This window comes from Typha angustifolia, chromosome 12 (assembly GCF_048772165.1).
Source record: "Typha angustifolia cultivar Huaian chromosome 12, ASM4877216v1, whole genome shotgun sequence".
Classification (NCBI taxonomy): domain Eukaryota; kingdom Viridiplantae; phylum Streptophyta; class Magnoliopsida; order Poales; family Typhaceae; genus Typha; species Typha angustifolia.
In genome coordinates this window covers 4,711,889-4,738,810 of record NC_133250.1, presented here as the reverse complement: position 1 = coordinate 4,738,810, position 26,922 = coordinate 4,711,889, and the positions used below count along the sequence as shown (strand labels likewise).

The 26,922-nt window shown below is 39.6% G+C and overlaps 1 protein-coding gene across 1 annotated transcript in view; it reads right to left on the bottom strand.

Moving 5' to 3' along the window:
* LOC140772736 (protein CIA1) overlaps positions 1-26,922 on the bottom strand; it is a 45,847-nt gene that overhangs the window by 5,523 nt on the left and 13,402 nt on the right. The window contains exons 7-8 of the mRNA XM_073114947.1: positions 18,783-18,845; positions 12,232-12,301 (exon numbers count right to left, since the gene is read on the bottom strand). Coding sequence (XP_072971048.1) covers positions 12,232-12,301; positions 18,783-18,845 — 133 coding nt within the window. The remainder of the gene's footprint in view (positions 1-12,231; positions 12,302-18,782; positions 18,846-26,922) is intronic.

Sequence of the window (26,922 nt, the reverse complement as noted above, 5' to 3'; positions counted from 1 at the left end):
TGGAAACTTATCTCTCTAGTCTATATTTCTCCAACCCTCTAGAGCTCTATTCTCTCTCAATTCTTTCGTCTAACTTCTAGATCTCCTTTGTCTAGTTGTTCCCCTTGACCCTCACAACAACCCTTTGTATCTATATGCACATTTTTCACAATCTGCCATCTTAACCACGTAACCTTTCTCTCCAGTTTTTATATACCAAATCACCTCTTTTCACCAAACCACCACTATTATCATCTTCCCCTCGTTCTTCTCTTCTCATAGATTTTGACTATTTACACGTCCAATTCCGCGTTGGAAATCAAAAGTTACGATTTGCACTAGTTTCATGAGTTGTAATTTCAGATTTGACGTTTATTGATTCGGACCATAAAACGGTTCGTATCAACTTTGTATCAAAGCAGATTGGTTCTTGGATATGATCGATGACCAACAAGAAACAAATTTTGGAGCAGATCGAAGCAAATCAGCAGCAGATTATGCTTAGCATGGAGGAACCCCAGCGAAAAATTGAGGCTCTCATACAACTCCTCAATCGTTCGGCTACACCACAATCGAATTCTCTACCGATGGTTCCTCCACCCATCGCTGTTCCACCCATCCTGGTACAACCCCTACACAATGAAGACCAACTACTTCCCCCTCTTCGTCCAATCACCCTCACAACAACCCATTGTATCAATATGCACATCTTTCACAATTTGCCATCTTAACCACGTAACTTTTATCCCCAATTTTCATCTACCAAATCACCTATTTTCACCAAACCACCACTACCATCATCTTTCTCTCCTCATAGATTTTGAATATTATACGTCCAATTCCACCCTGGGAATCAAAACTAGTTTCATAAGTCATAATTCCATATTTGACGTTTCTTGATTCGAACCCTTAAAACGGTTCGTATCAACTTGCCTGGAGAAGAAACCACCATGGGGCCCCTTTCCACATGGTAAATTGGGTTTTAGAAAGTTCGAGAGCGAACGAAGATTTGAAAACAACTAAGGACACCTTAAGGCCAAAGTGGACGAAAGCATGGTGGATTGATGCAATCTAAGATAGGTCGGATCACATCATAGAGAAATTGGGTTTGACGGATCGAGTCTAGTTATCTTATCTACTTATTTGGTTTAGTTAGAGTTTAAGTATTAAAGTTTATTTAATTAGTTAAGTTCAGTTTAGTTAACTTCTGTGCAGTTTTAGAATCCGAATATCATGGAATTAGTTAGAGAAGATTGATAATGTCCTAATCTAGAACTTCCATATTCGAAGCTCCCTCAAATTCAGATTCTATTTGTGACAGAACGAAGAACAAATCTGAGCTAGATAAGGAAGACTAATTTAGCTAAGTTACGTTTATCTCTACTTTATGTTTATCTCTAATGTAAGCCATTAAGTCAAATCCTAGTATGAGTCAATTTAGGACTTGCCTCTATATATATGTGGAGTGTAGCCCTAATTAAAAAAAATGCATGAATTATTTTGGTTGAAAAAACCTATCTCTCAAGTGTCTATATTCCTCCAACCCTCTATTCTTCCTTAATTCTCTCGTCTAACTTTTATACCTCATCTTGTTGTTCCCCTCGACCCTGAGGTCAGCCCATTTCTCCCTCTTCGTCCATTCACCCTCACAACAACCCATTGTATCCATATGCACATCTTTCACAATCTGCCTTCTTAACCTTTATCCCCAGTTTTCATCTACCAAATCACCACTTTTCACCAAACCACCACCACCATCTTCCCTTCATTCTTCCCATAGATTTTGACTATTTACACGTCCAATTCTCCCTTGGAAATCAAAAGTTACGATCTACCCTAGTTTTGTAAGTCGTAATTCTATATTTGATGTTTCTTAATTCGGACCCTCTAAAAGGGTTCACATCATGCTGACAAGTATTGAGAAGTTTGATAAATATTAGGGTGAGTGCAATAATAATAAGGGCAATTACATCTATCTGAATCCAAGATATAAAATAAAGCTTGTTGAGTTCTCGTTCCCCAAAATTTTGATATGGTTCAGCTTGACTGAGCTGCTGCAAAAGACTAAACCATTGGACTCATCGCCTAAGGAGGAGTCAGAGGATTTACTCTTAGCCCCATGATAGTTATCTATTTGTTTATTGCTTTATATTTGCTTATTAGTCATTATATTTCGTATTAGACCCAGTGATGGCTATGCTAGTGGCACGCCCCCCTCGTGCCAGTAGAACACATTTATAATGTTTTTAATAAATTTTTTAGGATATTTAGAGATATCTTTTGGTCTTTGGTATGTCAATCTTTGATTTTTTATCTAAATATATATATTAAAATTTAAAATCTACATTACAATATTTTATCTTTAGATTATTTTTGTAAATAAGCTATTTTATTAAAGATAAAACAACAGTTGAATATAAATATTATTCAACACATAATATGATTGAATACATTCATTAAAATTAATATTAATAATTAAACACTCCATAATATGATTGAATGCTCTATAATATAATTGAACACATAATAACATTCAATACATAATTGATCATTCAATATATAATTAATAATAGTTCAATAATTAAAACTAATATCTAGTTGAACATAGAATGGTGAGAATCAAAGACTTTATTTGCTGGTACAAGAATAACACAGGAATGTTGCATTAAATACTGTCGATATTCTTCAAAACTCATTCACTAATAATATTGCTCGTTATAACATCTCACATAGTCTTCATACAAATAAGAATTTTGTAATTCTTCGATGATATGATAAGAATATTGAATATGCATAGAAACGACCGGCACCGGCACAGGTACACCATAAGCATATGCAGATTGTGGATATAAAGTATAATAAGGGTATTGTGGCTCTGGAGGGTGTGATTGGTATGATGGTAATGATGATGAACTCATATCATCCTGTGGGCGGACCTCTCCTGATGTCCTGCTACCTATAGACTCAAGTTCTTCCCTTATCTGACTGTAATCACATTGAGCTTGAAATGATCCCTTTTCTTTCTTCTGTTTCTAATAAATTCAGTTTTGTGATTGTCTAGGTCTGGCAAATGAATTGTCATTCCAATTTTAAAAAATGACAAATAAGTTGTCATTTCAAAAATGACAAATGACGAAAAAAGTTAATTGATGGAAATAAGAAAAGTTTAAAAAAATAGGTTTCAGATGTCATATCATGTTTGTTAAGAAAATAAGTAAAGTTGATTTGATAAAAATTGATGAAAATAGAAAAATTTTAAGAAAAATGTCTCTACATTGGCATATGACCAGGCTGCGTCGGATGGCACGTGGTCATGCCGAATCGACACGGCACACGTGCCGGTTGGCACTCCCCCGTGCCGGTCGGCACGACTCGGCACGGGGGTGTGCCATTAGCACACCCCGTGCCAAGTGCCATGCCTCTACTGGTACGGCAAGTGCCGACCGGCACGGCCATCCTTTATTAGACCCTATAATCTCTTTATTTGCTTATGAGTCCTTAATTGTGATGAAGTTTGATAAAATCAAAGTTAGTCAAGCTAGATCGATTAGATCACAGGTAGCCACCTACTTATACTTGTGGTGTGCACATAGCTAATCATCTTTGATCAATTGGAAATCTATCTCCTTCATCTGATTTGACCTCTTCCTCGCTCTATCCAAACTTGGGCATCCACTAAAATTCATGACCTTATTACCCACCTCCTCGACTGGTCGGCAACTCTCGACCATGAGAGCTATGGCAGCAAGGGAGCAAGTGGAAAACCTTGCGGCCCAAGAGGAAGAAGCACCCATGGAAACTCCTATGTGCGGAACCGATTGTGGTAATCCATAGCCATGCCTAATCCAAATCAACCCCTTTAATAGAGTTGATGTTAAAGGAGGCACACGGCTACCTATTCGAACTTTCACACCTGCCCAAGTGGAGGAGCGAAGAGCAAAGGGTTTGTGCTTCCAATGTGATGAGTGTTTCATGCCAGGTCATCGGTGCTCAAAACTGACTAGAAGTGTAATGCTTATTGATGAACTTGAGGACACCAAGGATGATGCTGCTGAGGAGGAGATCATGGCTGAGCCTCAAGAGGAGGCTTTGGATGAGTTTGTGGAAAGAACCATGCAAGCGTACTCGAGGACGGCCGCAACGAAGACCCTTAGGGTGGACGGTCCCATCAAAAGGCATTGTGTAGACATACTAATTGATTCGAGAAGTACACAATTTTTTAGATGAGTGGCTAGTCTAGAAGAATGAGTTGGAAGTAGAACCGATGATAGGGTTTGATGTGGTGATAGGCGACGGCACCAAGCTTAGAGTAGAAAGGTTGTGCCGCCGAGTCAAGATTCGGGTGTAAGGCCATGAAATCATTGTGGAATTGTACCCCATCGCCTTGCGAGGGGCTGACATTATTCTAGGCACACAGTAGCTGCAAAGCCTAGGAATCGTCACATTCGATTTTCAAAATATGTGGATGATGTTCTAACAGAACAACAAGGAGGTGCAGTTCGACGGGGTGAGATCCATGTCGAGCCTAATGCTGCAACCTATGGTGGGGCTACCAAATGTGAAGACTTGGCATACTTAGCTTAGGTATATCAAGTAATTTATTGCATTTACTTGATAAATTTTCTGAATTGTATGAAGAACCCAAAGGGCTACCACCAATAAAAGAAGCTGACCACCACATTGAGATCGTCTCGAGGGCTAAGCTATCTAAGGTTCAACTATATCAATACCCACAGGTGCAAAAGGTGGTGATCTCCAAGATGGTTGCAGAGATGTTAGAACAAGGAATAATTCAGCCAAGTTATAGCTCATACTCCTTACAAGTTTTGCTCGTGCCGAAGAAAGATAGGATTTGGTGATTTTGCATTGATTATCAGACGCTCAACACCATTACCACCAAGGACAGTACCATATTCCAATCATAGAGGAGCTGTTGGATGAGTTAGTATGCTTGACCATCTTCAGCAAGTTGGATTTGCAAGTCGGGAATCAGGAAATCCGAGTTCATGCGGCCGATGTCCATAAAATGGCATTTCGAAATCACGATGGCCACTATGACTTCTACCAAAGAGGGATCTATAGCTTCGATGGTTGGCAGCTCCGTATCAACAAATTCCGAGCGATGCTGTTCGGTTTTACAAATATTCCAGTGACATTCCAAATCCTCAGGACTAATGAGTTTCGGCCTCTACTGTGACTGTACGTCCTAATATTCTTCGATAACATGGTGTACAATAGGACCGAAACCGATCACTTGTGGTATTTGGAGGAGGTGCTAAAATTCTTAGAGCTGAACCACTTGAAGGTGAAGAGGTCGAAATGCCTTTGGGGAGTACCACAAGTGAAGTACCTGGACCATATCATCTTAGCGAAAGGAGTTGCAACTGACTCGAGCAAGATAGCATATATGCTCGGCTGGCCGCAACCGACAACCACAAAGGGGCTGCTCGGTTTCCTTGGGTTGACGGGATACTAGCGATTTATAGCTAGGTATGGAAAGATCGCTACCCCACTCATGGCCCTACTAAAACTAAAAGACTCATTTAAGTGAACAGACAGAACTACGCCAGCCTTTGAAGACTTGAGGACAACCATGACATCAGCACCAGTTTTGGCTATTCTAGACTTCGCTAAAGAGTTCGTGATCGATTGCGATGCATCATAAATTGGTATATGTGTAGTCCTCATGCAGGAGCGCAGACCTATAGCCTTTTTAAGCAAGGCCTTATCGAGGAGATCTCAGCTTCTATAGATATACGAGAGGGAGATGCTCGCCATCATACACACGGTGACGAAATGGCGCCCTTGATCAGGCAACACTTTGTCATCCAGGCCAATCAGCAGAGTCTTCCATACTTTATGGGACAACAAGTACACACTTGGTCCCACCTCTTCTCTGCCTTGCGCAACACCTCTATCTTCCACATGCCATCATTACTCCACCTTCACATATCCTAGCCAAGCTCCACCTTATCCACCACTCGCCACCACCTCCACGATCTCTAGTAGACCATTCCCTCCATCTCTGATCTACCAAAACCCCAAATAGCATCCAATTCCAATGGTCGAATCGCTAGATCTTAAATCCGGTATCCACGGATACTTTCGGAATCTCAAATATTCCTCGGAATCCAATTCTAAGTTCGGGCTCTCCATAATTTTGTGAGTTGAAATCTATATTTAGTTTTAGATTACAGTAACTTGTGGACATGGATCTATCATTAGTATCAAAGCCGGTCGGACCTCGGACCACCATTAATGGAGCAAATAAGGTCCATGGTAGCAAGAGGACAACCCAACAACTTCACCACCCCAGAAAAGAACTCACCCATGGCCACCTAAAAACCATGGACGATCCGGACCCGTTCAGAGATGATATTGAGTGTGTGAGAGGCTACCCAAGAGCTGAACCACGTTTTCATACATTCAGACCTGAACATAGGCCAGATCTGAATGATAACATGATTCATTCCCTCCATCCTTGATCTACCAAAACCCCAAATAGCATCTGATTCCAACGATCGGATTGCTACTTAACTCTTAACCCCAGTATCTGCGGATAATTTCAAAATCTCAAATATTCCTCAGAATCCAATTCTAAGTTCAGATTCGAGCTCTTCATAATTTTGTGAGTCAGAATCTATATTTAGATTTAGATTGCAGTACCTTACGGACCTAAGATTTATTACCGACTAGATTACTTCAGCCTTTACCTATGTTAGACTGTGTTTGGGAGGACATCTCTATGAATTTCATAGAGGGTGTCGCTAGTGCATGGGTACTCCGTCATTTTTGTCATAGTAGACTAGTTGAGCAATATGCCCGCTTCTCAACCCTAGAGCACCCTTTTTAGGCCAAAATGGTGGCTAAAGTATTTATGCGAGATGTTGCAAAGCTTCATGGCATGCCACATACCATTGTCTACAACAAAGATTGTGTTTGCACTAGTGAGTTTTGAACGAAATTTTTCAAATTGAAGGGGGCTCGATAAGACTATAATTTGGCCTGCCACCATCAGACGGACAGCCAAACCGAAGTAGTCAATCGAGATATCAAGTAGTCTCTTAGATGCTTTGTTGGAGAGAGACCGAAGCACTGGTTCGAGTTCCCTACCGTGGGCGAAGTGGTCATACAACACTGCTTATCACAACAGCATCAACATGACACCTTTCGAGACGATGTGACGACTAGCAGTACTAGTGCTACACACTTTCGACCTGATGGCTATATTAGAGCGGACGGAGGTTGATTTGGCCTTAATGGATCGTGACGAGACACTAAGACGACTGCGTGCACATATATATGAAGGTATTGGCTTAGTGGGCAAGAAGGGAGCTAGAGATGTGTTCGAGGTGCGCAACATGGTGTTCGTATGGGTGGAGCCATATTGGCAAGTCACACTGCGCCCAATGCAAAATTAGAAGCTATGACATCACTATTTTTGACCATTCAAAGTCATGGAGAGGATCGAACCAATTGCTTATCGATTGGATTTACCCAAGGGATCACGAGTTCGCCTAATGTTCCATGTCCCCTTACTTAAGGAGAGGATCGGACTAAATCAGATAATGGGGATAGATTTGCTCGAGCCCTTGGAGGAGATAAAGACTACAGAGCCGGTTTGTGTGCTGGCTAGACAACAAACATCAGCATAGGTCTAGACTCAACTCTAAGATTTTGGTCAAGTGGCTTGGTAAAGCACCCAATGAAGCTACAAGGGAGAGCTAGAGATGAACATGATAGAGGATTTCCCATATTTCACACCTTGAGAATAAGGTGAGGGAAACGTGGTGAGCTAATATGGTTCAACTTGACTGAGCCGCTGTGGAGGACCGACTCACATTGGCTTGGTGGCCAAGGAGATGTCAAGGGATTTACACTTAGTTCCCTAACAGTTATCTATTTGCTTCTTCATATTTATTTATTAGTCATTGTATTTCATATTGCACCATGTGGTCTCTTTATTTACTTGTAGTGTGGACCTAGCTAATAATTTTTTATCAATTAGAAATCTATCACCTTCCTCTGGCTTGACCCATTCGTCCTTGTTCCCTTCATCCAATCTTAGCTGACTACTACCAATACCGACCACCTCCTCGACTAGCCAATGCCCTCCTTGACTAGCCAATGCCTCTTGACTTTGAGAGACGGTCCACCTTCTCCGTTCTCCCTATAATTCTGTATTGACATACACCATCTCCACCCTTCATCTCCATACCGCCCTACATAGCCGAACCACCATCATTGGCTACTTTCTTCCAAAATTCATCATCGTAGAACTGATCCTCCACCATAGATCTATATTTTTTACTGTCTCAAATCCCCACAACCTAACTTAAGAGCTACATCCCATAGGTCCATCCCTTCTAACTTGCAACCACTACTCGGTCCATATCTCAAGATCTAACCGATCAAATCTTGTGATCTTGGATTCATTGGAAACCTCTGTTCAAAACGACAACATATCCAAATTTCAAGAGATTCCAACAGGTAGAACTCTCAAAATCGCCTTCGCAAGGTCCACCCTAGAATCTGTCTAGAGACCATTGTAGATTGGATCAAGCTATTTCCCATCTGATAGATCGGAACGTATATCAAATTTATTCCACAAGTGAGGTTACTGATGTGATCGCTTCAATTCAAGTTACATTAGATGATCTTTACTATATCTAAGCAAATGATTACTCAGCTACTTAAGAACACTGATCTAGTGTATCAAATATAACATCAAACATATCAAGGCTGCAATCTTCAAATAATAAGGGACCTATTACAAGTATCACTTTTGAATTTGAGGACTTCCTAAGGTCTACTGGTACCATAACCAAGACCTCATAAATTAGAGTTGGAGATATATTTGCATATGTCAAATGAAACATGTGATCCTAACACTTCTAATATATTAAATTGATAGAAAATAAATGCACTAAAGTTCCCTATTATGTCTCAAATGACTTGTAATATTCTTTCAATACTAATCACTATAGTAGCATCAGAATTTGCTTTTAGTGCTAGATGGAGGGCATTAGATAGGGGTGAAAATAGGTCGAATTAAGTCCAATATATTGATAATTTGTTAATTTGTAAGACCGAACAGCATAACCCTACCTCTAATCCAAGTCCTATCCGATCCAAATCTATATATTGATAATTTGTTACGAAAAATTCGAATCCGAATACAGATTCATGTATAGCTGATGTTATCGGATATGAATTCGGATAACAAATATCTGTTTAACCACTTATATAAATACCCAACCCTCTAAACCACCATAACCCTACCTCTCCATCTCTCCCAATCGATAGCTACCTTCACCCCAACTCTCTAAAATCTCTCCTCGCCATCAGCGATCATCATCTTCATTGCTATCACCTCTCCTAAGATAGTCTAAGACTAAAACATAATTTTTAATTCTTCTTTAAATGCTTGGATTATTAAAGAAAAAAACTCAGCCCGTCTATATATAGAGGTCGGGTACAATGAGTCCTAGTCTACTAAACGCTTATACTACTCAAAGTATGACTTATTGTAAAAGCTTACATGACTTAATTGGACTTGCCTTAGTAGTTTAAATGACTTAATTAACTTGCCTTAAACGCTTATATAATATAATTAGACTTGCTTTAAGGGTTTACATCATAAAATAATTAAAAGATAAATAAACTTAATCTATCGAGCTCAATGCCTTTATCATGCGATCTGATCTGACCCGGTTCGTATCAATCCACCACGCTTCCGACCACTTATCCCAAGGTGCCCATAGTGGTGTGCATACCTTTCGTTGTTCTTGGACTGTATATTCTCGATCTTCCTGTGGGTCTCATCTGCCATATGAAAGAAAGCCCTACGATGGGTTTCACTCTAGGGCCCACTTCTTCAAGTCATAGTCTGCCCTAGCAGCAAGTAGCTTGGGCCATGTCCTAACCATGGGCGATTCGAACTAGGGACTTAGTGCATGCAATTTAGGCTATGGTTCAAGTGCAGGTGGTCCTAAGGTGCCAAATGTGGCGATTTGGGTAGGTCGGGGCCGAACTGCCGTCAATGGAAAGCTAGAATTTTCAACCATAGCTTCCTCCGCAGGTGGGGAAGATGACCCCACAGCCACTACTACGGGCAACTCCTATGTGGCAACGGTATCTAAGAAGCTTTGCGATGGTGAGGGTGACTCCCACACCGTTGGAGTCGTGGTTGCCGCAGTTTGGGGCTTCCCTCCACCTCCCTCACTAGTGGAGTTTTCTAGTCATGGCTGGGTTGATTCTGTCGTGGCCGGCGGCGCTGGCAGTGTTGGATGGTGTTGGGCAGCCAATAGGACCTCTGCTAAAGCCTGGATTGAGTCCTTGATCGCCTCTTTCAAATCAACAGAAAGTTCTTTGAAAAACGTCTTCGCCCACGTCGGTGGCTCGTCATCAGCGATTGCACGTGGTAGCGAGGAAACCTCTACAGGGGATGGCAACGAATTGTTGGTCCTCCATGGCTGCAATCTCCCCCTAAGTTAGCTTTGGATTACATGTTCACCGTCATCCGAGGAACGTTGGCTCTAATACCATAATTACGCACCAAATTTGGACCGATCTAGACATAAGAAAATTGTGATATTTTTATAGGTGGTAGCCTTGAAAGTTAGAGTTCTAATGGATTTAGTTTCACGCAAATCGAAGGTCAGGGTAAAATTATTTGACGTTGCGACGGTCGTCAGAGGGTAACGGACGACCAAAGGTGGTGGTGGACAATCGTACAATATGGTGGCTTATGAAGGTGATGGTGGCTCTGAGTTAGAATTAGGGTTCTAAGTTAGATATATTCCTACGAAAATAAATGTCTATGATTAATTTACTTCTACTTCTACATTATCTTACTCTTACTCCTACAATAGTCTAAGACTAACACATAATTCTTAAATCTTCATGAATACTTGGATTATTAACCAAAAAGCTCAGTCTCTCTATATATAGAGGTCCTAGTCGGACTAGGTTTAAAAGGCTTATACGACTCAAACTAGAACTTGTCTTAGAGGCTTACATGATTTAATTGGACTTGTCTTAATAGTTTACATGACTTAACTAACTTAACTTAAGAGCTTACATGATATAACTAAACTTGTCTTAAAGGCTTATGTCATAAATTAATTAAAATATAAATAAACTCGATCCATCGAACCAATGCCTTCATGATGCAATCTAATATGACTCGATTCGTATCAATATTAGATGATTATCGAAGATCTTCGACTCCGAACGCAGAGGAAGTTTTGGTACTTAAATTTTGTAAGTTTTCTAAATTATTAATTTTCTTTATTTTTAACATTATAACTAAAAGTTAAACCTTTTTTTTATTTCGGGAGGAATATATTGAAAAGAGGATCTCCATATTGACTTGCCAAATTGTTCATCACATATCTAGGAATATATTATTGTGAATATATCTTCTTATATTTTAGCTTTTCAGATGATTTATAGAACATATTCATATTACTAGTGTGAGATAATTTTGTATTTATATGAATTGTTTTCTTTGACTAACTTTTTTTTTCTAATTACTTATAGAGGAAGATGACACTAGTAATACAGGTTTATTGGTGACAAGCATGGAGTATATCAATTGCTTAAACATTTTTAGTGAGCAATTGCTTGTTTTGTAACCTTTGTGGGAAAGTTTCAAGCGATGAGTTGCTTGAACATATATTGTGATCCTTGTGGGGATATTTGTTACTTGTTGATTTTGTAATTGCTGGTTTCGTAACTCTTGCGGGGATATTTCTTACTTGTTAGCACTTAGCATTATAAGTTGGATGATCATATATTTGTTTCTTATTAGCTTTGACAGAATCATCCAAGTTGGATGCATTATCATATATTCACATGAGTAATTAGAATTTTTATGTTAATTATTTGTTGTAATTCTATATCTCTATATGCTAATTTTATCTTTTAGGATTCATATTTTTCAATTGTTTGGCTTTCAAAATTTGTTTTATTATGTATATCAGGCTTCAGCCCGATAAGCCCATTAAGCACATCAAGCTGTTGAGCTGAGCTCGAGCCTCATCAAGCTAGAGACGAGCCGAGCTTTTTCAGCTCGAATCGAGCCAAGCCGAGCTAGGCCTAGCTCGCTCAAGCTAGGCTCATTTACACCCTACAAGGAATAGGTTTGAAATTTCGTAAAATCTCCTAAAGAAAGATACAACATGGACATGGCAAACTATATTAGTGTTTAAACAGAAGTACTATAAATAAAAAAAAGAGGACAAGTACCAAATTGTCATTCTTCCCAAGAAAGAAACATATTGCATCATCTGCTGCTCCACTAGCTATTACACCCTCCCTGGCATGCACATATTTAACAACAGTAATTAGTACATTGTACTGGAAGCTTCATATAATGACAATTGAGTACAAAGAATGAAATTGACATGTCATGAACAAGAAGAAGCTCAAACTGAAAATGATAATTGTCATTGGTTGTGATCATGGTCTTAAGATTATCCAGAAAACTGAAGAATGTAGATACTATAGAGAAGTTTTCACTTGCAAAAGTGACCCTCACCCTGCAGATGACAAATCATCAAAGCTAGAAATGAACCCCTATATTATTGTTAAACAGTTAGAATAGGCTCTTTGAGATGAAAACCATAAATTTATCGCACACACTATCATAACAATGTAAGCAATTTTTTATAGGAATGGAGGTCTAATCGCTCCATTCCAGTTTACTTATCAACGGCAGCGATGCCAGGCAGCTAGTAGAGGAATGGAGGATTCAACAGCAAAACAGGTCTTTTTTGGGTTAGGCATTCAAATGCCTGCCATTCAAATGGCCTTCCAATTTTCCCATTCTGGCATCCAAACAGCTTAACGCAAATTCCCGAGTAAGATCACAGGCATTCAAACGGCCTTCTTGGCATTCGAACATTTGTCTGGTTTGCCTGGGAAATTCCTGATGCGTTCGAACGCCCTTCAGACCGTCAAAAGCGCAACAACTAATTTATTCGTTAAGTTAATTTATTTTTAGAGTTTGCTTAGGTTTTGACTTGTTTTCCTTTATTTAAGTGACTAGTCCAATTGAGAGACTATTTATAGGCTATTTTACTTGAGTTTGGAAGCAATATAGTATTTTCTTCTCTTCTCTTTTCTCTCAAGTCTAGCCAGCGGGCTAGGTTTGTGATTTTTTTTCTTTCTATGCTGCGGTATTATTGTTTGATAGGGTTCCGTCAGGTCAAGACCTATCAATTAGTATCAGAGCATTTATGGCTAGTTGACGAAACTTTGTTCTTCAATTCGCCACAAGGTTGGGGAGGATGGCAAAGACTAAAAAAAAACTAAACCTTTTCGCTGCTCTCTCTCTCTCAATTGCTCCTCTCTGATGTGTCTAGCGGAGGCAGCAAGCATCGGTGCCAAGTGAAGGCATCGAGTGCTGGCAGCAATCGGATGACGGTGGTAACCGGACGATGATTTTGTTGAAACTGTGGATTGCCTCATCTCCTCTTCTTCTTTTCTCTCTCTGACATTGGAAACCACCAATCTTTTTTTTTCGTCTTCTTTCTCCGTGCTTTAACCAGTGGGAAAGAGGCCATGTGCTCTCATGTTAATATTGGAAACCACCAACTATTAATGCATTTCAAACCACGAACTATTAATATTATTTCAAATCATGATAATTTACTCTTAAGATGTTAATGAAATATGTATACATAATTGTGAATTATAAATTTGTAATCAATTATTTTATGGTTGTGAATTGCACTATTAAAATTTATAAATGCTATATTAGTATATATATTTTATATAGAACTATTTTTTATTTTTTATATATTAAAATTACTAGACCTCCTTGGTGGGCCTTTCACCTAAGCACTAGGCGGTGGGGTAACCGCTTGCAACCTACGGCCACTTTTCAATACAATGACTGTTGAGTTATTTCATCAGAGGAATCAGGAGGATATACAATTGAAGGTGAAACCTTTTAAGCCTCAGATTATAGCTCATGCCATGAACTTGGTGTGTATGCACAAGGATCAGCTGGCAAGAGGAAGGCGAACGCAAGGCCAAGCGATGATCTTACCTACGCCGACTACTATGGTAAACCCAGCACCGATCACACCTAGCTGGAACCTAGGGCATAACCAATAGGAGGCCGACTAGTTGACATGGTACATGCCGCAGTTCTACTGGGTAACATCTTTCAACATTTGACTTATGAGCAAATGCGAGAGTGATAAGAAAATGGTTTATGCTTTAACTAAGACGAGAAGTTCGTTCGCGGATACCAATGCCAGGTAAAACAACTGTTCATGCTAGTAGCTAAATCGAACTTTAATGGCACAACAAATAAGGATGGTCAAAGTAACCACCCTAGATGATGCAATGGAATCATTGGAGATCACCTTGCATGCTTTATCCAGATGTGTGACACCACGTACTCAACGAATTGCAAGATCCTAGGAAAAAAAGCTAGCGTCAGTGCTAGTTGATAACAGGAGCATTCATAATTTTGTGAAGTCAATCATTCGAAGGCTTCAGGGTAAGATAGAGTCTGCTACACCATTTTCGTATCAATGGCTAATGAGAATTGACCAGACTGCAAGGAGATTTGTCGTGATGCGAAGATCAAACTACAAGACTATTGCTTCCTCGTCCCTTGGGAGTACAAAGCTCTGATATCGTCTTGGGAGTGGTAGTGGTTGCACGTGATATGCTAAAGACTATGTTCTAGACGCACGAGCATTACGAGTAGATGATGCCATTTGGTTTGACGAATGCACTGACCACTTTCCAAGCTTTCATGAATGATATATTTAGGTTGGTCCTCTGAAAATTTGCTCTTGTATTTTCTGATAACATTCTTATCTACTGTAGGACATACAAGGAGCATGTACAACACTTGCATTTCATCTTTGTCATTCTGCAAGAGCAAACATTGTTTGTAAACAAGAATTATTTGTTTGGTCATATCGAAGTGGAGCATCCAAGTCACATCATTTCAATTGAGACAGTCAAAACCAATCCAAACAAGATTGCATGCATATTGAAGTGGACGACGTCGAAGAATGTCCGCAAGCTTCGGGGATTTCTAGGATTGACGGGTTACTATCGCAAGTTTGTACAATATTATGGAAGGATAGTAGCGCCCTTAACTAAATTACTTGACTAAATTAATACAAAAGAATCGGTTCCAATGATTAACAGAGACGACAAAAGTATTTGAGGCACTTAAGAAAGCAATGATTACAATGCCCATCTTGGCTCTTCCGGATTTTGAGCAACTATTTATAGTAAAGGTAGATGCTTCAGGTGACGGGATCAAAATAGTAAAAATACAGAGGGTTCGATCAATTGCCTACTATAGTCAGGCATTGTCTGAGCAAGGGAAGGCATGTTCCACATATGAAGAGCTAATGGATGTTGTCCAGGGAATGGAAAAATAGCGTTGTTATTTGATGGGGCCGATGGTTTATCGTGCAAATAGACAACCGTAACCATGAGCATGTCTTTGGATAGAGGATGTTGACAAAAGATCAAGAATGATGGATGGCCATGTTGTTGGGATATGATTTTGAGATCAAATATAAGCCGGGAAGTGAAAACAACGTGGCTGATGCTTTTATCGCGCCAACGGCTGAAGATGGTTCCTAAGCCGACGAATGATTTAGTGGAGAACCAGACCTGACTTCAAAAGGTTTGGTAGTGCTGGTGGCTAAACTGACGAACATATCTGGGCCATGTCCTACTTGGTTGGAGAGAATGCAAGCAATAGCAAGTACTAGGGTATGTGCAAGCGGAAGACGATTTGATGGGTTTCCATAGTGGGCTCGGATCTATGGCTCGAAGGAAGTTTAGTATTCTACACGAGTTCCATGATACAGCCATAGTGGGACATTTAGGAGTGTTTGCAGGCATATAAACAACTAGTGGAGAATTTCTTTTGAAGAGGGATGCAAGTGGATGTGCACTGGTATGTTCAGGCCTGCGATATTTGCCAAAGAAACAAGTATGAGGCGCAACGATCTACTGGGTTGTTACAACCATTGCCAATTCTATATCATGTTTGGAAGAATATTTCAATAGATTTTATCGATGGGTTACTTAATTCAATGAGGTATTCCACCATCTTTGTGGTGGTTGATCGACTATTTAAGTATGGATACTTTGTGGCCTTAAAACACTCATACTCTGTTAAGTCGGTCATGGAGGCATTTGCTAAGGAGGTCTTATAACATTGAGTGTCGCAGACAACTGTCTCAAACAAAGACTCGATGTTTGTCAGCAACTTTTGGCAAGAATATTTTTTCTTGCAAGGGACTAAGTTGAAAATGAGTATTGCCTCCCGCAAATCGATGGCCAGACCGAAATCCTAAGTCGCTCTATAGAGACGTATTTGCGATGTTTTGCAGGATGCGTCAGAAGCAATGGGCGAAGTGGCTATCTTGGGCCGAGTTTTGATAAATCCTATCGATCATCAATTGTGCATTGCTATGAATATGGCTCTACAGGGTAGTGTTGGTTGATCAGGAATTGAGAAGCCGTGATAGTAATAGAATGAAAGTTCAACAAGACTTGGTGATTACTAGTAATAGATTGAAAGTTCAACAAGAGAAGCATCATTGGGAATTAGAATTTCAGATGGGGAACTAGGTATACCTCAAGTTGTAATAGTATTGCAAGAAGTGGCAGGCAAACAACAAATTATTTGCTCATTTTTATGAATCATTTGAAATTATTATACGAATTAGACTAGTAGCAAATGATCTGCATATTCCAGAGGGATCACGCATTTATCTATTGTTTAATATGTCTCAGCTGAAAAAGCAGAACTGTGTGGACAAGCCCAATATGCCCTATCTACCCAAATTGCTAACAATGGGGAGATTGTTTTGGAGCCCAAAGTGATCCAGAATTTTCATTAGATCAAACGTCACGATGCCGTGTAGGATAGTCTTGTAAGAAGTATTGTCAGTAGAGGATGCTACCTAGGAGAATTTTGAAGACTTGAAGCAGCAATTTCTATATATCAACCTTGAGGATAATGTTCGTCTTCAAGAGAAGGGGATGATAGTAGGGGTTGTTGGCGGTTCTTGATTTAAATACAGATTGAATACAATCAAACTGCTTCAAATTATATTATTTTCTATCTTTATTTTAAGAAAATAAGATGATTTCTGGCAGGTGCGTTCGAACGCAAGGGGAGGACGTTTGAACGCCTCGCATATACAGAGCACAGGTTTTGGCCGTTCGAATGCGATCGAAGTGCATTCGAATACCTGATTTGTGTTCGCATATCCAGAGCCCTGTTTTTAGCTGTTTGAACGCAATCGAGAGGCATTTGAACGCATGTCAAATAAGTTGTTACGTATTAGGATTTGTTTAGGATTTTTGGATGATTGGCTAGCCTCCAAATATGTGAAAAAGTAGTCAACTTGAAATTATTAATTATTGAAACTTGTCTTGTATCTAAGCTTGAGCCAACTTCTTTCTCCTCCTTCCTCTCCCTCGGTGTCCAACCCAAGCTTTTGTCTACGGCCGAGGTTAATCCTCCGTCGCTTCTCCCTCATTCCAACGACCAGTCATACCAGGAAGCTCCCTTCTCCCACCTCATCTTATTCAAGGTACTAATCCATCCACCATAGTCTTCATCATCTCTCAAACCCTAACATTAACATCCATGTCTATCCTATTACTTCCTGACCTTTGGTTATTACTTCCTGACCTTTGGTCATTATTTCCTTCATAACTTTTGATCTACTAGCCCGATCGATGATATTCTGGTTGCGTTGGGTTTCTAACCTCGAAAGGAACAATATATCCGAATCTCAGATCGTTCCAACTGTTGGATTAAACCCTATTGCCTTCGCAAATTCCGTGTTGAGTTCAGTCTAAATTAACAAATCAGAGAGACAATCATCTTTCTCGAGGGCAACCATAACATGGGTGTATTCGAGTGAGCTTGATCGAGCTTAAGCTCTGACCAAGCACAAATTGAAATTAATTTCGAGCCTATATTTGTGATCAAACTTGAATTGAAATCATTTCAATTCAAGCAAATTTCAAGCTAATTTCAAGCTCGATCCTAAACAAGTAGATCAATTGATACAATCTCCCCTTGGGCTAAGGTTAGATCTATCCCCTTTTTCAAATCTGGACAGGATCTGGGAAGCAATAAAATGTTTTGTTCTCTTTTCTCTAAAGTGTAGTCAAGGGGGTAAGGTTTGTAAGTTCTTTTCTTTTCACTATTATTCTACTATGGTATTGCTAATAGGGTTTCAGATCAAAACCTATCAATTTCACATAAGAGAATTGGGAATATGAGTAGGGATGAAAACGGGTCAGATTAATTCTGACCTAATTTGCTATCCATCCCGATCCGTATCAAATTCGGGTAAAAGATTCCTACCCGAACCGGATACGAATTTAGTTATCCATATCCGTTTAGTTAGGATATGGTTCTAAATTTTGTTATCCATCTAATATCCGTATTTGAATCCTTATCCAAACCAAAATTATGAATCCGGATATGGGTTAAGCACTATCTGATCCGTATCAGATCTGTTTTCACACGTACATATGACCCATAAGATAGCAAGTACCTCATAAATTAGTATGGGTCACCAAATTGCCCCTATTAATTACATTTTATTCAAACAGGAGTCAAATACAAATAATCATTTAAAATTATTCTTTGCATTATGATGATAATCAAACCTTTCAGCTGAATGTACAGTAACAACAAATTATAAGAACAAAGTTTGAGAACACATAATTGTAGATGTTACAAAATGCATTTTTCCACATATCGAGCATAAAGTTCATACCTTGACCAATGAACTGAAAAGATGGTTCGGTCATGATATCCAGAGAGAGTACAGAGGTGTCTCCTGAAATAACCAAGCAGGCATTGTCAGAGAACATATAGCAACAGAGAGCAAAGAACTGTAAGGTAAAAGTATTCAAGAGAACATTACATAGTCAAGTCTATTTGCATATATAGTGCAATTGGTCCCAGTACCACTTCCCTCTTTTTGACTTCTATTTCAACTCATTTCATGCCTTGGTTTACTCAAACTGTTATTTTAGACATGAAATTGTAACCTACTTATAGAAGTCAAAATTATGATACCATCCATCACCAGCATGATTACTTTCTTTCAACTGCATTACCTACCCCAGATAAGGTGGACCTTTATCTTGATTGAAAAATAAATCAACTATTTACTAGAGTCATAGGTAGTTGTTAAAAGTAGGATATATATTATTAGTTTGTTACCTAATAGCTTAAGTTTTGAGAATAGCTGATGAGTTAATATGGTTAAAAGTATGATATGTATTGTTAGTACATTATTTAATAGTTTATGCTTTCAAAATAGTGGTGAATTTAACATGTTAAAAGTACGATAATATTTTTTCTATGTTACGTATAGCTTAAGAATTTAGGTCAACTGATTATTTAACACGGTATCAAAGCAGAGGTTCTAAGTTTGAATCCCACTAGCCATATCTGCTATCTAAAATATAAAACCTCTGCCTATTTAAATCAAGTCTAATTTTTAGACCCATCAAAATATCTCAAGCTTAAAACGAAGAGAAGTGTTAGATATAATTTATGCATAATTACACAGACTCCCTGAGCTATTGTTCATTTTCACAAACTCTAATTTATTTGTTGCGGCACATAGACCACCTTACCTATGTAAAACCTCTGAAACACCCCTTCAATTAGTTGTACATTTGGTTTTTTTCATTAAAACATGTCACTTGACTATCACATGACTATCGTGATCAATTTTAGGCATCTCTAGGCATTATTTGGTCATACTTTAGAGGAAAGAAAGAGAAAATTTGAGGTAAAACGGTCATTTGATATTTTTCATTAACACCCTTTGAAGGGTGAGATATTAGATAGTAAAGCAGATCAAAGTGTCACAAAAATAAATAAGAGGATCTATGAGATAATATAAAATATTTCATGTAATTAACCTTATAAAAAATAAAAAACACAATTCTCTAAGACCTTGTTTGGTTTGAGATTAAGCTTCAAACTTGATAAGCTAGCCCTATTTTTCAGTCTTGATTAAGGTACCTTATACTAGGCTAAGAAAATATGGTGTTTGCTTATAAATTAGGTTGAAGTGTAATTATTGCTTTTGATTTGATATAAAAAATTGAAAAATATATTATTTGTGAAGGGAAATAAATGATATATAAAATAAATAGACCAAAATTACCTTTGACTTAATAAAATTTAAAAATATTATTTTTTTAATTAATTAAAAGCTTTTTAATACTGATTTGCTAGCTTACATGTAGCATATAAACCTATTTGCAGGCTTACATGTAACTCGCAGATGAGCTTACATGTAGCATGTAAGTTTATTTGTAGGCTTACATGCCCGCAAACGGTCTTACATATTATTATTATTTTATTTTTTCTAAAGTGATGTAAGGTTAATATTTTATTTTAAATAATAATACAATATTGCTATTTTTATTTTCTTTTGTTTTTTGTTTTAAGACGTGTAGCTGGTGAAAGGCGACCAGCCACCTTTGCGGGCTGCCTAGGTGCTAAAAAGCGCTCGGCAGGCTTATGCTGTGGCCCACCATATGATGATGTGAATCAAAGTGGGTCAAATTTTCTAAGCAGATCAGGTTTAAATAACTAACTTGCTTAGTTGTTCTCTCTCGCTCGTTGCTCTCTCAATCGATAGCAAAACCCTAAAAAAGAAATCCCCTCCACAGCCGGCGACAACAAAGGCAGCGACTAGCAACCTCTCTCGAACCCTCTCTCTTGAGCTCTTCCCTCTCCTAACAGTGGGTGGCGAGCAATGATCTCAAGCTTGTGTGGCACCGTTGAGGGCGAGCTCGTGAGACCGTCGTGGAGCTTGGGCTGGTGCGCCATTGTGGGGGTTGGGCTTGTGCAGCAGCAATGGCATAAAGGTCAGTTCCTGGAGCAACAATGGCGTGGAGGTTAAGACCGTGCGTGGAGCGGACATCCCTCTCTCATTGCCCGAGTCTAAAAATGTATGCTAGCTGCTATAATAGCAGTGGAGTCTAAACACAAGTTGGACCATCACTTATCTCTAAAAATGTGTCTAGCTAGACACCGCACACCGCTTATCTCCAAATATTTTAGATATTGGACATGTGGAGTCTAATAGAAGGGAATGAGATGCATTTAATTTTCATCACACCAACAAAGACTAATCTCTCTGATACACCTTATTAGAGTCTTCTCTTATTGCATTAGCTATTTATTTTCATTAAAATAAATTTTCTGTATATCACGTTCGAACGCGGAAAGGGGCATATTCGAACGCCTTTGCAAACGCCTGCATCAGGTTCACAAAAACAGAGAACGTGAAATATACGTTCGAACGCTACATTCGAGCATCTACATCAGGTTCGCATCGACAGTGAACGTCTTTTGTACGTTTGAACGTAATCGGGCGCTTTCGAACACGATCGGCGGGAGTCCAATAGAATTAGGGTTAATAATTGTTATTTTGGCTTATTGGCTAGCCTCTATAAATGTGTGAATGGCAGCCAAAATCATTATGCTATTGGTATATTGGTTTCTTGCCTCTCTATCTTCTCTCTAGTTTCTCTATCCTAATCTCCCTTCTCCATCTTCACCAACCTATCACCTCTACCGTTGGCAAGGTCTCTCCTAACTTTTAATCTCCCTTGTCTGTTGAGTCATCCCTCTTTCTTAGGATCTTGACCACTTCTTCCCCTTCGTCTTTATCCCTTAACTACATTAACTATCCACCCTCATCTCTATTATCATCCATAGCCCTAACATCCACTTCATCTGTCACCACCACCATCATCCGCACTATATTGTATTTTCGTCCTAGTTGCATTTTGAATCTGCGAAGGGCGTAAATACGAAAATCGTAGATCAGAAAGTTACGGAACGATTCAACTTGGCTTCATAATTTTTTGACAACGGGAGAATATTTGGTGAATATTTTCCCTCGGTTGCGTGGACTGCTTCCTACAATCAATCCAGATCTTGAAGGGATCGTTCTGTAGCCTAACAATTGGTATTAGAGCATGTCTTCCTCGGACTAGATGCTGACCACAAGAAAAACCACACCAAAACATCATGAAGGCAATTTCGAGGTTACTAAAGAGACGTCTTTTCATAGACGGGGGACTACATCTCACCTTGAGGACAAAGTGAACGGAAACGTGGTGGAATGATGTGATTCGGACTAGATCGGATCACCTCGAAAGACATTTGTTACGGACCAGATCTGGAACGATCCGTCCGTTAGTTTGGGGGTGATAGGGAGTGCCAACCTTATATATGTTAGAATATTGGGATTTTTACAAATCACACCCTACATTTTACCTATTTTATGATTCGCACCCCGTCTTTGGGGATTTTATAACGCGACCCCTCATTTTTCCTATAATATTCATTTAACACCCTAACGTTACTTTAGCTAACTGACATTAACCATGTTATATGGTTTATGTGACTCTAGTTCAAAAATTACTAAAATACCCTTAAGGAATCATCTTTAAACCCTAAAATCCCAAAATGGGGTTGAGTTGTCTTTAAACCCTAAAACCCCAAAATGGCATTCAACCAAAAATGATTACAGAAATTAACCCCAAAATCCCAATTTAGAAGGAGTGATGTAGGCTTGGAGAAGCTCTTATCGTTTGGGCAACTTCGGAAGACAACCTCCTTCAACCTTCGACTGCTTGATGTTTTGGTGATGTAGGCTTTGGGAAGCTCTAATTCCAAGCTGCAACCTTCCGACTACAAGCTCCTTCAACTCCAATGGCTTGGTGTTTGGGGAGCTACTGCTTGGGGTTTGGAAGCTTTGAGGTCAGCTTGACATTTAGGGATGTTCTTCATAGTTTGGGGAGCTATGAGATAATAAATTATAAAGGTTTAAGTTATGAATAAAATTAGAGATGAGTACAAGGGTAATTTAGGAATATTATAAATTATATAATAGATTATAACAGAATATTCTCTTTCTGGTATAGCTCTGTTTGATAATAATTAGGTTAAGTTAACTCAGGGTATTAAATGAACATTACTATAAAAAGGAAGGGTCGCGTTATAAAATCCCCAAAGACGGGGTGCGAATCACAAAATAGGTAAAATGTAGGGTGTGATTTATAAAAATCCCAAGAATATTTAAGCATAAGTCTTTTAAAAACTTGATTACAAAAATGTTTCCCCCCATCGCTTATAATGGCACGCGACGTACCAAAACGAGTAAAACCATTGTCTTTCAAAAACTTGATTACAACTTTGTGACCATTTGTTCTACAAGCTATGGCTTCAATCTATTTTGAAACATAATCTACAATAACAAGAATGTACTCATAACCAAAAGAATTTGGAAATGGTCCCATGAAATCTATATCCGAGACATCAAAAATTTCAACAATTAAAATCGGATTGAGCAGCATCATATTCCTCTTTGAAATACTTTCTAGTCTTTGACATCTCTCACAAACTTTGCAATACTCATGAACATCATGAAAGATGGAAGGCCAATAGAACCCACATTGCAAAAATTTTGCAGTAGTCTTTTTAGAGCTAAAATGACCCCCACAGGCTTGATCATGACAAAAGGAAATGATTTTATAAAAATCATCATCAGACACGCATCTTCTAATGATTTGATATGAGTAATACTTAAATAAGTATGGGTTATCCCAAAAAAAGAACTTGACCTCAGCTAAAAATTTGGACTTATCTTGCTTGGTCCAATGCGGAGGCATTTGACCAGTAGCAAGATAGTTGACAATATCAGCATACCACGGGAGCTGAGAAGCACTCATTAGCTGCTCATCAGGAAAAGATTCAGATATTGGTTTGGATTCATAAAATGATTCTAGGATAAGCCTAGATAAGTGATCTACGACAATATTTTCAGAACCTTTCTTGTCCCTAATTTCAAGATCAAATTCTTGTAGCAACAGAATATAACGAATTAAACGGGCTTTAGCATCCTTTTTAGAGAGAGGCGTGCAGTACCGGTGTACTTCGTCGATGAAGAGATTGGCACTTTGATGATGAAGTTGATCCCTTCGGAGATGATGATGGACGTGCTCGAGGATTCAGAGAAGGAGATCAACAAGCACATAGGTTCAGACCTAAACCAAGGATCTTTCGCGAACCCGACAATGCTATCCGTGGGAGAACCGCACGCTTGGACTTTCCAAAATTCTAAGGCGGTAATCCGACAGATTGGGTGTTTCAAGTAGAGCAATACTTTCATTGCCAAGGGACAGCAAAGAACGCAAAGGTCCAGATGGCAAGCTTTCACCTCCAAGGAACGGCATTGCATTGATATCGATCGGCTATTCATGATGGAGGATTTACCGATTAGACCGACTTTTATAGGAGGATTATACGCAAATTTAGGACAGGAGTGTATAAAAATTTTGCTGCCACATTAAACAAGATGGTTCAGAGGATGATCGTATTAGAGTACCAAGCAGAAGTTGAAAGAGTTAGTAGCCGTTGCGAGCCACCTTGGCCTGAACCGACATTGATGAGTACATTCATTTCAGGGCTGTGGGAGGAGATCCAGGCAGATGTTTGTGCTCTTTGTCCTACCACTCTTGAGGAGGCTTTTGAGAAGGCCGTGAGGATGGAGCAAAAGCATAAGGCTCTTAAGATAGCAGCAAAAGCAAATTAGGGCAACCGAGATGGGCGGTTTGCGCCTAGAACGCAAGCTGGAAATTCTGCTGGGTCAAAGACAGCGGCTGCTAGTACTAGAGCACGACCATCTTTAAGACCTTCTTCTGATGTTAGAGGAAGCACAAGACCCCCAGTTCGAACTTTCACACCTGCCCAGGTGGAGGAGTGAAGAGCGAAGGGCCTTTGTCTTTGATGCGATGAACGTTTCATCCCCGGTCATCGGTGCTCCAAACCGATAGGGAGTGTGATGCCCATCGACGGTCTCAAGGAGGACGATGAGATGGTTGGTGATGGAGAGTGTTCAGAAAAGGCTGTGGAGGAGAGCGCAAAGAAAGATATCCAAGCTGAAATATCGATGCATGCATATTCAGATACTTCCACGCCAAGGACATTGCGGGTGGACGAACTCGTTAGAAAGCATTGTGTGCACGTCCTCATCGATTCAGGAAGTACACACGTCTTTCTAGATGAGAGGTTAGTGAGGAGATTAGACTTGGACGCTGAACCAACCGTGGGGTTTAACGTTGCTATCGGACACGATATCATTGTGGACTTGTATCCGTAAGCGCTGCGAGGAGCAGACATTGTCCTTAGCACTCAGTGGTTACAGAGCTTGGGACCCGTCACATTTGATTTCCGGAGCATATGGATGAAATTTAAGGAAACAAAAATGTACGGCTTGATGGCGTTCGATCTCTGCCGATTCCCGCAATGCAGCCGACGATGGGGCTGCCTTGTGCGAGTGATTTAGCCTACCTCCTTTAGTTAGGACTAGTAGGAGATGAGCCTTTAATTAGTCCAAGTACTACAAATGAATTATCTAATTGATACACCTTGTTAGAGTCTTTCCTTATTGCATTAGTTGTTTATTTTCATTAAAATAAAATTCCTACAGATCGCGTTCGAACGAGGAAGGGGTCATGTTCGAACGCCCTTGTGAATGCCTGCATTAAGTTTGCAAAAACAGAGAACGCGAAATGCATGTTTGAACGCGGTCGGGCGCATTCAAACGCCTGCATCGTGTTCGTATCGACAGAGAACATTTTTTGTGCGTTCGAACGCGCCTGATTGACAGGATTCTAGTAGGATTAGGGTTAATTATTGTTATTAGGGCTTGTTGGCTAGCCTCTATAAATGTGTGGATGGTAACCAAAATCATTATGCTATTGGATTATTGATTTCTTACCTCATATCTTATCTTTATTCTCTCTACCCTAATCTCTCTCCTCCCTCTTCACCAACCTACCACCTCTACCGTTGGCAATGTTTTCCCTCGGATGCACGAACTGCTTCCTACAATAAATTCAAATCTTAAAGGAATTGTTCTGTGACTTATTACTAATTTATTAGATAAATTTGCTAAACTGTTTGAGAAGCCAAAAGAGCTACCACCAAGGCGAACGGTGGACTATTGCATAGAGATTGTGTCCGGGGCTGCCCTGGCGAACGTGAGACCATATCGGTATTCACATGTGCAGAAGAAAGTTATCTCCAAGATAAGAGCCGAGATATTGAAACAAGGCTCCATACAACCAAGTTATAGCTCTTACTCATCGCCCGTGCTATTGGTGCAGAAGGACGGGACATGGCGTTTCTGTGTCGACTATTGGGTACTAAACGCTATCACCGTCAAGGATCGGTATCCCATTCTAGTCATAGAGGAGCTGTTGGACGAGCTTGCAGGGCCAACCATATTCAGCAAGCTTGACTTGAGGGCCGGATATCATCAAATTAGAGTTCACCCAGTGGATGTGCATAAAACTACATTTCGAACTCCGGATGGGCACTATGAGTTCCGAGTGATGCCCTTTGGTCTCACTAATACTCCAGCTACTTTTCAAGGCCTAATGAATGATATTTTTCAGCCTCTACTGCGAAGGTATGTCTTGGTATTCTTTGACGATATTTTGGTATACAGCAAGACTGAATTGGAGCATTGGCGGCATTTGGAGGATGTGCTGAATTTTTTGAAGCAAAACCAACTGAAAATTAAAAAGTCCAAGTGCCTATGGGGAGTACCACAAGTGGAGTATTTAGGCCACATCATCACAGCGGAAGGAGTGGCGGCGGACCCTCAAAAGATAGCATGCATGACCGCTTGGCCGATCCCTACTTCCACCACAAGATTGCGAGGATTCTTAGGGCTAACCGGGTATTATCGCCGCTTCATCGTCGAGTATGACAAAATCGCTGCTCCTCTCACTTCTTTGCTGAGGAAAGACTCTTTTAGATAAACGAATGAAGCCACTACAGCCTTTGAAAAACTGAAAACAGCAATA